The 15,357-nt window shown below is 39.5% G+C and overlaps 1 protein-coding gene across 2 annotated transcripts; it reads left to right on the forward strand.

The window, feature by feature from the left end:
- The first annotated feature begins 4,747 nt into the window (after window positions 1–4,747).
- On the forward strand, window positions 4,748–7,135 carry HWS (Galactose oxidase/kelch repeat superfamily protein). 2 transcript variants are annotated; one of them, XM_088853264.1, is made up of 2 exons: window positions 4,748–4,832; window positions 5,050–7,135. In XM_088853264.1, exon 2 carries the CDS (start codon window positions 5,257–5,259, stop codon window positions 6,520–6,522), a length of 1,266 nt encoding a protein of 421 aa, XP_088709390.1. In that variant the 5' UTR covers window positions 4,748–4,832; window positions 5,050–5,256; the 3' UTR covers window positions 6,523–7,135. The 2 variants fall into 2 exon arrangements, with proteins under 2 accessions (XP_088709390.1, XP_006839168.2); XM_006839105.4 differs by having other exon boundaries at window positions 5,227–7,135.
- Window positions 7,136–15,357: the final 8,222 nt, after the last annotated feature.

Consider the following 15,357-nt stretch of genomic DNA (forward strand, 5'->3'; position numbering starts at 1 on the left):
ACCCAAATCACCGGTCGTTACGTGCTCTAGGGACCTTTCCCATGCACGGGAACGCCCGGTGCTATTTTGTTGGGTGTATTTTCAATCACATAAGAGGACCAAATGTGTTCTGATACTGATATGATAATCAACCTTCATACAAGGCTTTAGGAAATACGTCATGTGATGCAAATACATGATATGATCAAGATCCATCATATGAGAGGCTTGATATGCCTAGGGAATCTTGACTCATCGGTTAGTCCTTAAAAGTCCTAACCCACGATTGATAATGTCAAAAGCCTGTTAGCTAAACATATTCAAAGTTGACATAAATTGTCAAGTCATTTCTTTTTTAGACAGGTCTAGGATGCATATACTCCTAAGGCTCTATGTACACTTATCTGTGTGATATGTGGAGGAACAAATACGGCTTAATATTGACATCCATCATTGGTTATGCACATGTACTATAACTTATGATCAATGATAAGAAATCGTGAAGACGTTTCTATTTAAGATGGAACTCTGAAATACATATATTCCTTGGCACAAAAATGCCTCTCTACTGGATATTGGAGGAGTTTTGAGTGAGATATGATGTGACTCTTTAAAAGATCCATCATATGTTGAAATAACGGGGTTTTGACTGACGAGCATAAAGGAAACCTCGCCATAATATATTGAGATGAGTTCCTAAAATATATCTATTAAGGCCTCATGTGCCTTAAGGTCCAAGGGTGATATTGCTTGGACGATATTTGGACTTGGCTTAAACTATTCACTGTTGGTTCGGATATGCCCTAATTGACATCCCCAAGTTCAATGCCTTCAAGACCAAATCGAGATTCTCTGCAAACCATGTCCAAGTATTGTGACCTTCAAGTTTCGTATTAGTTAGGAGCTAGATAGCTCGACTGTTGGAGCTTTAAAATGCCATGTCTCGTGCCTTTCAGACATAACCACATTCGACTATTGATATTGTAATTTCTCCCTTAATGTGAGCAATTTCCCAAGAAATTATGACCATTGGATCCTGGATCCGATTACCCTTAAAAGGTGCGAAAATGTTATATACAAGCAAATAAAGTATAATCAACACGATGAACAGACAGGCGAACCAATGAGTAATGACAAGGGAAGATATGTCATAGTTTTTCTCATCAGACAGCTCGATTAATTTGCAAGGCTGCGTATTTAAAATTCAAAGGAGAGATAGTTGGCCACGTCAAATGGGCGTGAATTTGAATTCACATAAGTTTAATGGCTGACCGCATGAGATAAGCACAAATTCAAAGTTTATGTGTGATTGAGATTGGGGTTAAGAGATTTACCGACGATTTTAAAGTAGCGTAAAGCCTTGAGTTCAAATTCGAATCCATGAAATCCATTCGTTTGAACTAGAAGATCAGCTCATAAATTCAAATTCACATAGAAGATAATGACAAAGTAAAGATCCAGCCTGAAGGTGATGAAGAGGATAAACATTATCAAGAAATCGACGATGGAGATGATATTTGGTGATTATCAAAGAGAGATTGAGCATGATCATCTGAAAAAGATTATAAAAGCCAGGCGAATTAGATGAGAAGGGGGTTCACATATTTTTCCTAAAAAAAGAGAAAGGAATTGATTCTATGCTCCGAAATACCCGCTTGAGGCCTGTTTTCTGAATGAGACAAGAACGTAGGATTAACATCCCTGCCATATATCAGGTATATAGGTTTACATCCCATTTGATGTTTTTTCCTTTTATATGTCTGCACGTCTTGTTTTTTCAGAAACGAATATATAGGTCTTGAGGCTATAATCAAGGGTAGTTGGCCTTATTTTCTTTTGTCGCATTATTTGGTCAATGTAAATTGTAACAGGGGATTAAACTCTTGGAACTATTCCGTTTCCAGTATATAATATAAAAAACCTGTGTTTCTATTATACGGAATGCATAAATGAATTTGGCCCCAAATGTGTTGTCCTTTGGTAAAGCATTTAATTGGAGTCTCAACATGTTTTAAATTATATTGTCCCTTCTAAAATATCAAATACCCCTTTTTCCTATGGCAATTGACATTTCGGAGGGTCGAGGCTCTAAACAATCAAATTATAGCCTACATAAAAAATTTCACTAGAAGAGGTTGTTTTGATACCCAAATATCCTCAAATTGATCATCTCGACATCAAGATGCATGGACATGAGAAAAAAATGGATATCAAGTTTTAAAAATAGTGCATCTTGTAATGGATTTTTGGACCGTCAGTTTTCATGATTTTTATGTTTTCATAGATCTGCTCGATCTACACCATTTTTAAAGCTTTAAATTTTGTAATTAGAGATGAAAATATATTTAAAGCTATCACAAAGATTTTTCAGTATTGAAAGCACATTTCTTGACGCTATTTGAAGGTGCGCTTTACTTTGATTATTTAGAGCCTCGGCTCCATACAAACTACACCCTTTATAAAATTCAAGTCAAATCATTTAAGTGGGCTAATTTGTTGAAATGCACCTTCTTGTTAAGGGTTATATAATCAGAATAAGGGCAACTTGAGCATTTCAAAATAAATTGTCTGATGAGGTACTTTTCTTTAATCTTAAAATGGTTAATTTGAAAACCTTAATGATTTATTGCGGTGGTTTGGCCATTTTAGTGATTTCTAACTTAGACATACCAAGTAAAAATCTAAAATTCAAATCAAGAGAAGTTTATTATACATCCACCAACCAGGAACACACTTGGCTTTTCTTGGATGTAGGATGAAAAATCATAAACTGCTTTTAAGGTTGGAAATTCATTCTAGATTTTTGGCAGTTGTTAAAAGTTAGGAATATAAAGTTTGAAATCCAAAACCCATCCTTAAAATTAATTTGAGATGCATTTGAATTGGCTGGCACTAGTGTTCATGCACCCAAAATCCTACACTATAAGAAAAGGGATTGTATATTACAAGAACATTCACTTTTGGGAGGTCACAATCACTTTTAGTCAATGGATGTAAAATCCAACAGCTTAAAGTGTGAACATAGTTTGAGAAATTCTATTTGGCACGTTGTGCCCAGTTAATGACACAACTCCACCCACCAGATTTTACATTAAATAATGACCGTGACTTCCAATACGAAAATTGAAGAATTTTATTGTATAGTTTCCTTAAAAAAAGGGGGTATACTATAAGACCTTCACTTGTGATACAAGGAAAATACATATTCAGTGGAAAATCACTATTTGACGGCTCAAAAGATGCTGAAAAACCCTAAAATTGATCATCTCAACTCAAGAGATAGAGATATTAAAAGAAAAATAAAAATAAAAAAGAAGAAGAGAGATTTCAAGTCAACAAAACGGTGCATCTTGTAACGTATTTTCTAGACCGCCCAATTTTACAAAATTCAATTATTTATAAATCTACTTAATTTGCATAATTTTTGGAGGTCTAAATTTGATAATCAGGAATGACAATAGACCTTTATGCCAAGGCTTTTTTGCACAAAAATTTCATATTTCGGGAATAGGTTTGAGGCACGCCTAACTTCAATACCAGCCTTATACTAGAGATTAAAAACCAGCTTGGATCGGGGATCATCGATTAGGATTAGGAATCGGCTTGGGCTGAACTGATTCCATTAAGGTATTGGTTTATGCTTGGTTCCCCCTCCCAAAAATGCCACGTACCAAGTTTTTGCTTTTTTTTTTTTTTCACTTTATTATTATTTTTTTGGATTCCCATAAATCCCCACCCAATAACTCCTATTTTTATTTTGGGCAAGCTTTCTATGCTTCTCCTATAGCATAGAAGTTCTATCCTCCCCCTTATCCAACCGTTCATTTTGAATGGAGGGGTAAGATTGCCTTAATCACAATGTCACGTCTCTATACTATTTTAATTTGAATTTTTTTTCTATAAACTATTTTGACACCAAATTATGGACGTCCATTCCTCTATTAAACTCGCACTAGCAAAAAATATAAAAGAAATATTTTCAATAAAATAAAATGACCAAAATACCCCTAAAAGTTTCAAAGGGTATTTTGGTCATTATATTTTATAAAAAAATTACTTTTAATATTTTTTATAGATGCGCCCCAATAAAAAGATGACACGTATCAAATTTCATATTCATACAATTTGTATAAAAAAATTAAAAATAAAATACTTTAAGACGTCGGATTTAAGATCAAAAGTGAGTAGTTCTTTTGATCAAAATTGGAAAGCAGGCCAGAGGGAGGATAGAACTTTATGTGGTGTAGGGGAAGCATATAAACTTTTTTCTTTTATTTTTGTTATATTTTTTTCATCTAAATCACTGATCAAGAAAAAATGGACAATCTAGATCGTTGATATATGTACAAAACCTCATCCCTCTATATTAAACTTCATTGGCACCGTGAACAAAAAAAGAAAATGAAAGTAGCGTTGGAAGGCACTAAAAAAACCGCCCCCCAGTTAAGAAAACCGACGCAAACTGCCTCCCATTTTTTACGGCACCCGTGCCTCTGGGTTTGTTAAAACCGCTCTGTTTCCATACCTCTCTCTCCTCTCTCTCTTTTCCACGCCCTGTCCACCTCTTTACCCATTTTGTAGGCCATATTCATAAATTCTTCTTCTCTCTTCTGCGCTTCCCACCACCATTTCAAAACCCAAAACTATTAATTATAAACAAATGCGTTCCACTTCACCATCGATTTTGCCCTCATTTCCCCCCCACCTCTCTCTCTCTCTACAAGTAAACACCACCAATTCCTTCTGGGGGTTTCATGAATTTAACTAAAAGAGGAGCCCCAATCCGTTGGAGAGGAAGAAAGGCCTGTTACAATCAATACTAGATCTGTATAAACAGGGCTTTTCTTACAGAGGTGCGTTCTTCCCCTTTATGTGGTATTTTTTTTTATAGCTCTTTGTGGGTTGTCCCTGTTGGATCTATTGTACCTAAATCTTTTTATATGAGTGCCCCTTTTGTGTATTTCCTTTTTCTTAACAGGTGGGATTTAATGCAACGTGCATTGGTTCCCTGTGTGCTATGCTAATATTTTGTTGATTTTCCTGTTTCTTTCATTTTTCATCTTTAGGCAGGATCGCGAGGGTTTGTTGCTTCGATTTGAAATGTTCACTAACTGGGTCGGTTTATTGCTTTGCAGTGCCTTCTTCTTAATGGGGTTCTTTTCATTTGATTTTTTTTTTCCCTTCCCAAAAGGGCTATGGTTGATGTTTTGATTTGGGTGTGTTGATAGTTTGTTCTGTTAAATCCAGGTTTTGAGTTTGAACATTTCTAGGGTTTGAATGGAGGAGGCTACCACATCGTGGACCACGGATTTATGTATCAATGATTCAATGGTGGAAGTAATACCAGAATACCAAACTTTTCCTCTTCTTTCAGAGGTGGAGAATGGCACCATGGATGAGCAGGCTAGCGACAAGGATTCCTTGTCTGTGTCTTTGGACTTTCTGTTACCTGATGATCTCCTCGAGCGCATTCTCGCCAACCTCCCCATGGCAAGCATCTTTCGAGCGGGGACTGTTTGCAAGCGGTGGCTCGAGATTGTGAAATCAGAAAGGTTCCTATGGCACCTCTCTAAAGTTACATCTCAAAAGCCATGGTACTTCATGTTCACCAGCTCTGAAGACCCCTCAGGCTTCGCCTATGACCCTATCCTCAAGAAATGGTATAGCCTGGACCTCCCTCGCATCCAGAACCAGAACTGGTTCATGGCCTCATCTAATGGTCTCGTGTGCTTCATGGACAACAACAACAAGAACGAGCTCTTTGTGTGCAACCCCATTACCAAGGCTTGCAAGGATCTCAAGGCGGCCCCCGACTTCAAGCCCTCTGACTACATGGCCCTGTCGCTGTCCCTTGATAGGAGGAGGAACTTCTATACTGTGGCAGTTGTAAGGTCGGAACAGGTCCCTGATGATTTCCTCCGGTGGGACCTCTCGATCCATGTTTACCACTCAGGGACTGCCATGTGGGCCACCCCTGTCAAGGAGTCCCTCGTTGGATGGCGTGGAGGTGATGAGAGCGTAATTTGCAATGGCATCCTCTATTGCCTCATTTACTCCACCAGTGTGGTCGGGAGCTCTGAGAATAGGCATGGCTTGGTATCATATGATCTTTCGCTTACTTGTGGCACGAGCAATAGGAGATCGCTGGTTAGGAGTTTGGTTCCAATGCCTTGTTCTCTGACTTGTGGGAGGCTGATAAACCTAAAGGAGAGGCTTGTGATGGTTGGGGGGATTGGGAAGCATGATAGGCCTGATATAATCAAGGGGATAGGGATATGGGAGCTTCAGAAGACGGTTTGGAAGGAGATTGCAAGGATGCCCCACAAGTTCTTTCAGGGGTTTGGTGAGTTTGATGATGTTTTCACGAGTAGTGGTACTCATGACCTCATATACATTCAGAGCTATGGAGCACCTGCTTTGCTTATATTTGACATGAATCTTAAGCAATGGAAGTGGTCACAGAAGTGTCCAGTCAGTAAAAGGTTTCCCCTTCAGCTCTTCACAGGGTTTTGTTTTGAACCAAGACTTGAAGTCATCCCTTGATTGCCTAGGTAGCGATCCATTCATAGTTGATGAATGAATGATTGATTGGTTTCTGGTATCGGAAATGGTAAACTGGAAAGGAGAGCTGGTATCGGAAATGGTAAAGTGGAAAGGAGAAAAAGGAATCATTGGGGAGTGTTCATCATTTTTTTGAGGAGGGATTCATTTCTAATTCACAGGATTTTGTTTAGGGGTTATTGTTTTTAAGAGTTTCAAGTGCGCCAGATGCCATATAAGAATCAAATAATCCCAGAGAATGTTGACGTTATTATTTTGATCATGCATTCAGTAGCAGTTGATAGATTGAGTTGGTAGATAGGATGTGTTGCCCATTGTGCTTTGTGAGGGAGTTATGTTTGGATTTGATGGAGACAATTGATGATGATGATGATGATGAATGGAGATGATTGATGCAAGGTGCCCCAGTTTCTTGGTGACAAGAATGATTTTTCACAGGATTTGCAAAGTAATCCTGTGCTCATGGTTACCAAAATTTTGTTATCTTGTCTTTCTTTTCTATACTTGAATATGTTTTCTATTAGTCGTTGTTACATTATCTTTCTTTGTTTACCTATACTTCGCAATATAATAAATGTGATCTTTTTGCTTGAAATCACTTTGGATGGTTTAAATGTGGACGTTCTCCTTCATTGCATCTTTTTAATGACGTTATATCAACTTGTATTTTCAAGAAGGCTACAGTGTGCTGGATATGGTTGGCAAAGATACGAGAAATCTTACAAGTTGGATTTGCCTGCTATGTAAAGTTTGTGTTGGAAGGCTTTCAAAGGTTGTATCTAAAATTTGAAATTTTTTATGCAACTTCTGTATGCTTAGCCCAAAAGAAAAATTGGGCAGTATTGGTGCATGCGATGCACTTAAAAACTATCATAGTATAATGTACTCTTATGAGCCACGAGTGAAAATAGTATAGCTCAACAAAATATTCAGTTATTGCACCAGGATAAGGCATTTCTCCTCTTAACCTTACATAACTGATGGCTAGGATTCTTTTTTCCATTTTCTATTCTATTATTGTTGCTCTTTATTTCATTTCACATTGCATCTTCTAATTTCAATTGCTTCAATATTTGTATTTGCGTGTGAAACTTCTTTTTGCTTTTTTGTTCTACATATATTTTCAGGCCGGAATACGTTGTCAATAATCCTTGTTTCTCATTTCTAGACTGCTCTTTAGGTATTTTCTCGTGTGCTGATGCATGATAACTGGCATAACATAGAGGGTGACAATAGAACCAAAGGAGTAGTTGGTAATGTGGGGGAAATTCCCATGCACTGAATCCATCTCTGAAAAACAGTATGAGTTAAGCAATTGGGAGTTTGCTTAGGTAGCCCTCAGGTCCTGGACCATTTAGTTGCAATTATTATTGAAGAAACAGGGCCAGCTTTGTGTACCGTGTTATATGAACTTATGATCCCAAAATGGGAATGGGCCTCACACCAGGATGAATCTTCTCATATCAACCAAGACTGTGTGTGGAGTTCGTGATTTTTAAAGACAGGTATATGTGAGGCCTCTTTCACTCTTTTATGTATCTCTCTTCATGTGCCCGAGGTCAGTAAGAGATCCAATCTCTTTCGGAGTAAGTTGTCTGCTCATGCTTTATGCCTATTGCGCATACTTGAAAATGGGTTCTGCGTCCTGGTCATGTGACATATTTGATGTTCAGAAATAGATGTTGGCACCATTTTCACGACTTCAGGGTTGGCTGTTTGTTCAACTTCTGGCAAATATTGCAAGATACCACCTCAGAAAACAGAAATTTCATATTCACTGTATATGGGCCTGAAAAAAGTTGCATCCTAAGATTGAATATAGACTGACCAATTTGTATAGGGTGTAGTTTGTATAGAGCCTAGGCTCTAAACGATCAAATTAGAGCCTACCTTCAAATAGCTTCGAGAAATGTGGTTTTAATATTGGAAATGTTTGTGATAGCCTTAAAATACATTTTTGTATTAATTATAAAGTTTAAAGCTTCAAAAATAGTGTAGTCGACATATCTATGAAAATTTGAAAATCTTGAAAATTGACGGTCTAAAAATATGTTATAAAATGCACTATTTTCAAAACTTGCAATCCATTTTTTTCTTATGTTCATGCATCTTGATGTTGAGATGATCAATTTGAAGATATTTGAGCATCAAAATATCTTCTAGTGAAATTTTTGAGGTAGGCTCAAATTTGATTGTTTAGAGCATCGGCTGGGCTCTATATAAACTTTTCCCATTTGTATATGGCCAAAACAAACTTTTCCCATTTGTATATGGCCAAAACAAAGGTTTAAGAACTAAAAATCCGTTATTTTCTTTTCTAAAGTTACCCATCTGGTGATTTTACAGTGGATCCCTAAATATTTGATAAAAGGGCCTGAAAAAAGTTGCATCCTAAGATTGAATATAGACTGACCAATTTGTATATGGCCAAAACCAAGGTTTAAGAACTAAAAATCCGTTATTTTCTTTTCTTAAGTTACCCATCTGGTGATTTTACAGTGGATCCCTAAATATTTGATAAAAGGGCCTGAAAAAAGTTGCATCCTAAGATTGAATATAGACTGACCAATTTGTATATGGCCAAAACCAAGGTTTAAGAACTAAAAATCCGTTATTTTCTTTTCTGAAGTTACCCATCTGGTGATTTTACAGTGGATCCCTAACTATTTGATAAAAGGCCCTGAAAAAAGTTGCATCCTAAGATTGAATGTAGACTGACCAATTTGTATATGGCCAAAACAAGGTTTAAGAACTAAAAATCCGTTTATTTTCTTTTCTACTGTTACCCATCTGGTGATTTTACAGTGGATCCCTAAATATTTGATAAAAGGGCCCGAGAAACGTTGCATCCTAACATTGAATATGACTGACCAATTTGTATATGGCCAAAACAAAGGTTTAAGAACTAAAAAGCCGTTATTTTATTTTCTAAAGTTACCCCTTTGGTGATTTTACAGTGGATCCCTAAATATTTGATCAAGTCCAATGTGAACTCCACAGTATACCAATCCTATTTTCTTTTCGTAAGTTACCCATCTGGTGATTTTGTAGTGAATCCTTAAATATTTGATCAAAATTCCAATTTCTTTAGTTACCCATCTGGTGATTTTATAGCGAATGCCTAAATATTCGATCAAAATTCCAATTTGGTATGCAGCATGTGGAAAGAGGGGGGGAGTCTCTTGTTTGGTATGCAGCATGTGGAAAGAGGGGGGGAGTGTGTGAATTGCAAGCGCGCATGTACTTTTGCTGCTGGGTTTAGAAAGAAGATTTGGCAATCCAAAAAACTTCTAAAAGCTTGGGACAAATGACCATAAATATAAAAAGGACACGTGCCCACACTTGTATGTGTGTGTGCATGGGAGAGAGAACGATTCTAGGGTAAAGTGGGTGCCAACGTGTGTCTGTGTATGTGCACATAAGAGAACGATTCTAGGGTAGTGGGGAGAGCCTGCGAATTCCTAGGGTGGGGAGAGCCTGCGAATTCCATTGCATTAATTTTGATGTTAACCACGAGGTCAATAATAGTAATGTAGCAATGACAGTGTTGATTTCTCTCCATTGCACATGAAAAGCCTTTAGGTAGTGGTGAGCTTATGTATGGGGAAAGGGTTGGAGTAACGGCGAAAGTGAAGGCGAGACTTTATATTTGTCATAAAACCACAGGCGCATGCCTGCAACAACCCTAGAAGATGATAATTGCGGGTGCCTAGCAACAACCCTATAGGATGTTTATATTTTCAGAAAAATGTAATCTTATATATAAAAGGTTAAGCATATGTGCATATTTACATGTGTGTGAAAGATAGCACCATTTTGGGATGATGAGTGTGTCTAGGAAGAGCATTAAATCTATTTTAATGATAGTGATGATAGTGATGAGGATGAAGACGATAATTGCTAAGTTGTAATAACAATGAACACGAAGATGACAATATTAAAATAGTTCATAAATATAAAAGAATATGTGCCTAAGCATGTATACGCATGTGTGAGAGAGAGAATGCCATTCCAGGCTAGAGAGGGAAGGACTTGCAAACATCATTGCATTAATTTTTATAATAACCACGAGGTCAATAATAGTAATATAGTAATAAAGTGTTGATTTCTCTCCATTGGACATGGAAAACGTTTAAGTAATGGTGAGCATATGTGTGGGGGAAGGATTGGAGTAATGGTGAAAGTGAAGGCAAGAGTCTATATTTGTCACAAAACCACTGGGGCATGCCTAGCAACACGTGCCTAGCAACACGTGCCTAGCAACAACCCTAGATGTTGTTTATATTTTCGGAAAAATGTAGTCGTACATATAAATGGGAAATATATCCATACCCTACAATTTTAGGTTACATTTCACAATAGACTTTTAGGTTTTATTTCACAATAGACCCGAGGTTTTAAAATATATCTTGGGGCATAAAAATTGTAGATTTTATTTCTTCTAACCCCCTGAGCTAATTTAAACATGTTTCTTTAGGCAAAACAAATAAAAAAAAACATGTCTTTTCTAAAAGCCATCATCCCAAACTTCTAGAGAGAGAGAGAGAGAGGGCTTCATGGAGCTGAGAGGTTACTGGGAAGAGAGAGAGTGAGAGAAACACAGAAAGAGAGAGAAACATAGAAGTTTAGGATATGTATAAGTGAAGAGTGAAAAAATATTGGGTTTAGAAATAACATGTCTTTCTCACATTTGTTTAGGTTAAAAATTATGTTTAAAGTGCAAGGGGTTAGAAGATATTTTTTGAAACATTCGGTTTATCAAGAAATGAAACCTAAAAATAGAGGATATGGAGATATTTTTCCTACATAAAAAAGTAAGCATATGTGTATATATATACACGTGTGTGTAAAAGATAGCACAATTTTGGGATAAACGAGTGCGCCTAGGAAGAGCATTGCATCTATTTTAATGATAGTGATGAGGACGAAGATGATAATTGATAAGTTGTAATAATAATGAAAACGAAGATGACAATATTAAAATAGTTTAGCTTAGGTCCATACTGCATGACCCCAAAGTAGTTAGCATCGATCCATACTGCTTGACCCTATACTGCTCAGCCTTGGTCCTAACTGCATGACCCTAAACTACTCAACCTCGGCCCTTACTGCATGACCCTAAACTACTCAACCTTGGTCCATAAGCATGACCCTAAACTGCTCAGCTTAAGTTCGTACTGGGTGACCCTAAACTGCTCCGCCTCGGTCCATTTTGCATGTCCCTAAAATGCTAAACCTCGGTCCACATTGCATAACCCTAAACTGCTCATCCTCGGTCCATACTACGTGACGCTAAACTGCTCATCTTCGGTCCACACTATCTGACTCTCAATTGCTCAGCTTAGGTCCATACTGCATGAGCCTAAAGTAGTTAGCATCGATCCATACTGCATGACTTTAAACTGCTCAGCCTCGGTCCTTACACCATGACTCTAAACTACTCAGCCTCGATCCATACTGCATGACCTTAACTTGCTCAGTCATGGTCCGTACTGCTTGGCCCAAACTGCTTAGCTTCGGTACATACTGCATGACCTTAAATTGTTCAGCCTAGATCCATACTGGATGACGCTAAACTCCTCAACCTCAATCCATACTACATGACACTAAACTCCTCAGCCTTGGTCCAAACTATATGACCCTAAACTGCTCAGCCTAGGTCCATACTGCATGACCTTAAACTGCTCAACCTCGGTCCATACTGGATGACCTTAAACTGATCGATCTCGTTCCATACTGCATGACCCTAAATTGCTTAGCCTCGATCCATATTGCATGACCCGAAATTGCTCAACCTTGGTCCATACTATATAGCTCTAAACTTTTAAGCCTCGATCCATACTGCATGATTCTAAACTGTTCCACCTCGGCCAATAATGCATGATCCTAGACAGCTCAACCTTGGTCCATATGGCATGACGTTAAACTGCTTAGCCTCGGTCCATACTGCATGACTCGAAACAGCTCAACCTCGGTCATTCTGCATGACTCTAAACTGCTCAGCCTCGATCCATACTGCATGAGCATAAACTGCTCAGCCTTGGTCCACACGGCATTAACCAAAGCTACTCAACCACGGTCCATACTGCATGACCCTAAACTGCTCATCCTTGGTCCATATTGCATGACCCGAAACTGCTCAGCCTCGGTACATACAATGTGACCTTAAATTTCAATGCCTGGGTCCATACTGTAGGACCCTAAATTGCTCAGCCTCAGTCCGTACTGCATGACCCAAAATTGCTCAGCCTCGGTCCCTATGACATGACCCTAACTTGCTATGTCTCGGTCCATACTGCATGATCCCAAACTACTTCGTCTCGATCCATACTGTATGATCCTAAACTGCTCAGCCTCGGTCCATGCTGAATGATCCTAAACTGCTCAGCCTCGGTCCATAATGCATGTCCGTAAATTACTCATCTTTGGTCCATACTGCATGACCCTAAACTGCTCAGCATCGATCCATACTGCATGATCCTATATAGCTCAGCGTCGATCCACACTCCGTAACCCTAAACTGCTCAGCCTTGGTCCATACTGCATGACCCTAAACTTCTCAACCGCGATCTAAGCTGCATGGCTTCTTAGCCTCAGTCCATAATGCATGACCCTAAACTGCTCAGCCTTGGTTCACATTACATGACCATAAATTTTCCACGCTCGGTCCAGACTGCATGACGCTAAACTGCTCAGCCTCGGTCCTTACTCCTTGACCTTATACAGTTTAGCCGTATTCCATACTTCATGACCCTAAACTGTGCAACCTCTGTTAATACAACATGACCCTAAACTTCTCAGCCTCAATCCATACTGCATGACACTAAACTGCTTTATCTCAGTCCATACTGCATGACCTTAAACTGCCGAGCCTCTGCCCATACTCAATGACCCTAAACTGCTAAGCCTCTGACCATATTGCATGACCCTAAAGTGCTGAGTACGGCATCGCCCTAAACTGTTTAGCCTCTGTCCATACTGGATGATGCTAAACTTCTCAGCCTCTGTCCATACTACACGACGCTAAAGTTCCTAGACTCGGTCCATACTGCATAACCCTAAACTGCTCACCTTAGGTGCATACTGCATGACACTAAAGTGCTTACCATCGATTCATATTGCATGACTCTATACATCTCAGCCTCGGTCTATACTATATGACCCTGAATTGCTTAGCCTCAGACTATACTGAATGACCCTAAACTGCTCAGCCTCGATGTGTACAACATGACCCTAAACTACACAGCCTCGGTCCATAATGCATGACCCTAAACTGCTCAGCCTCAGTTCATATTGCATGACCCTAAATTGCTCTGCCTTGGCCCATACTGCTTGACTCAAAATTTCTTAGCTTCGATCCATACTGGATGAGCCTAAACAGCTCAGCCACGATCCATACTGCATCACACAAAACTGCTCATTCTCTGTCCATACTGCCTGACTCTAAACAGCTCAGCATAGGCCCATACTACATGACCATAAACTGCTTAGCATCAGTCCATATTGCATGACCCAATACTGTTGGGCCTCGGTCCGTACTGCATGATCCCAAACTTCTTCACCTTGGTCCATACTACATGACCATAAACTACTCAGTCGCGATCTATACTGCATGACCCTAAACTCCCCAGCCTTGATCCTTACTACATGACTCGATACAGCTCGGCCGTGGTCCATACTCATGACAATGAACAGCTCAGCCTTCGTCCATAATGCATGACCCTGAACTGCTCTTGCTTGTTCCATACTGCAAAACCCTAAACTGCTCACCCTGGGTGCATACTGCACGACCCTAATTGCTCAGCGTCGGTCCATACTGCATGACCCAGAATGACCCTAAACTTCTCAGCGTCGGCCTGTACTACATGATCCCAAACTTCTTCGCCTTTGTCCATACTGCATGACCCTAAACTGCACAGCCACTGTCCTTACTGTATGACTCTAAACTGCCCAACCTCTGTCCATACAGCATGACCCTATATAGTTCAGCTGCAGTCCATAATGCAAGACCCTGAACAGCTTAGCCTCGGCCATACTGCATGACCGTGAACTACTCTGCCTTGTTCCATACTGCAAGACCCTAAATTACTCATCCTCGATACATACTGCATGACCTGAAACTACTCAGCCTCAGTCCATACTGCATGACCCTAAACTGCTATACCTCGATCCATATTGCATGACCCTGAACTGCTTAGCCTCAGTTCATACTCGATGACCCTAAACTTCTCTGCCTCTATCAAAGTAGTATGACTCTAAACTGCTCAGTGTCGGTACATATTGCATTAAACTGCTCAGCCTCGGTCCATACTACACGACCCTAAACTGTTCAGCCTCGATTCATACAGGCTGAAGCTCAACTGCTCAGCCTCGGTTCATACTGCATGACCTTAAACTGCTCAGCTTAAGTCCATACTGCATGACCCTATAGTGCTCAGCCTCAGTCCTTACTGCATGACCCTAAACTGCTCAACATTGGTCCATACTGCATGACACCAAACTGCTCATCCTCGATCTATACTGCATGACCCTGATCCCCTCAGTCTCGGTCCATACTGCCTGACCCTAAACAACTCAGCCTCGGTCCATACAACATGAACCTATACTGCTCAGCCTCGGTCCATACAACATGAACCTATACTGCTCAGCCTCGGTCCATGCTGCATGACCCTAAACTGCTCAGCCTCGGTCTGTATTGCATTACCCTCAACTACTCTGCCTCCGTCCATACTGCAGGACCCTAAACTGCTTAGCCTCAGTCCATACTACATAACCCTGAACTGCTCAGCCTCGGTTCATACTGCATGACCCTATACA

The sequence above is a fragment of the Amborella trichopoda genome, chromosome 1, assembly GCF_054954075.1.
Source record: "Amborella trichopoda isolate Santa Cruz 75 chromosome 1, AtrichopodaSantaCruz75HAP2 v2.0, whole genome shotgun sequence".
Taxonomy (NCBI): Eukaryota; Viridiplantae; Streptophyta; class Magnoliopsida; order Amborellales; family Amborellaceae; genus Amborella; species Amborella trichopoda.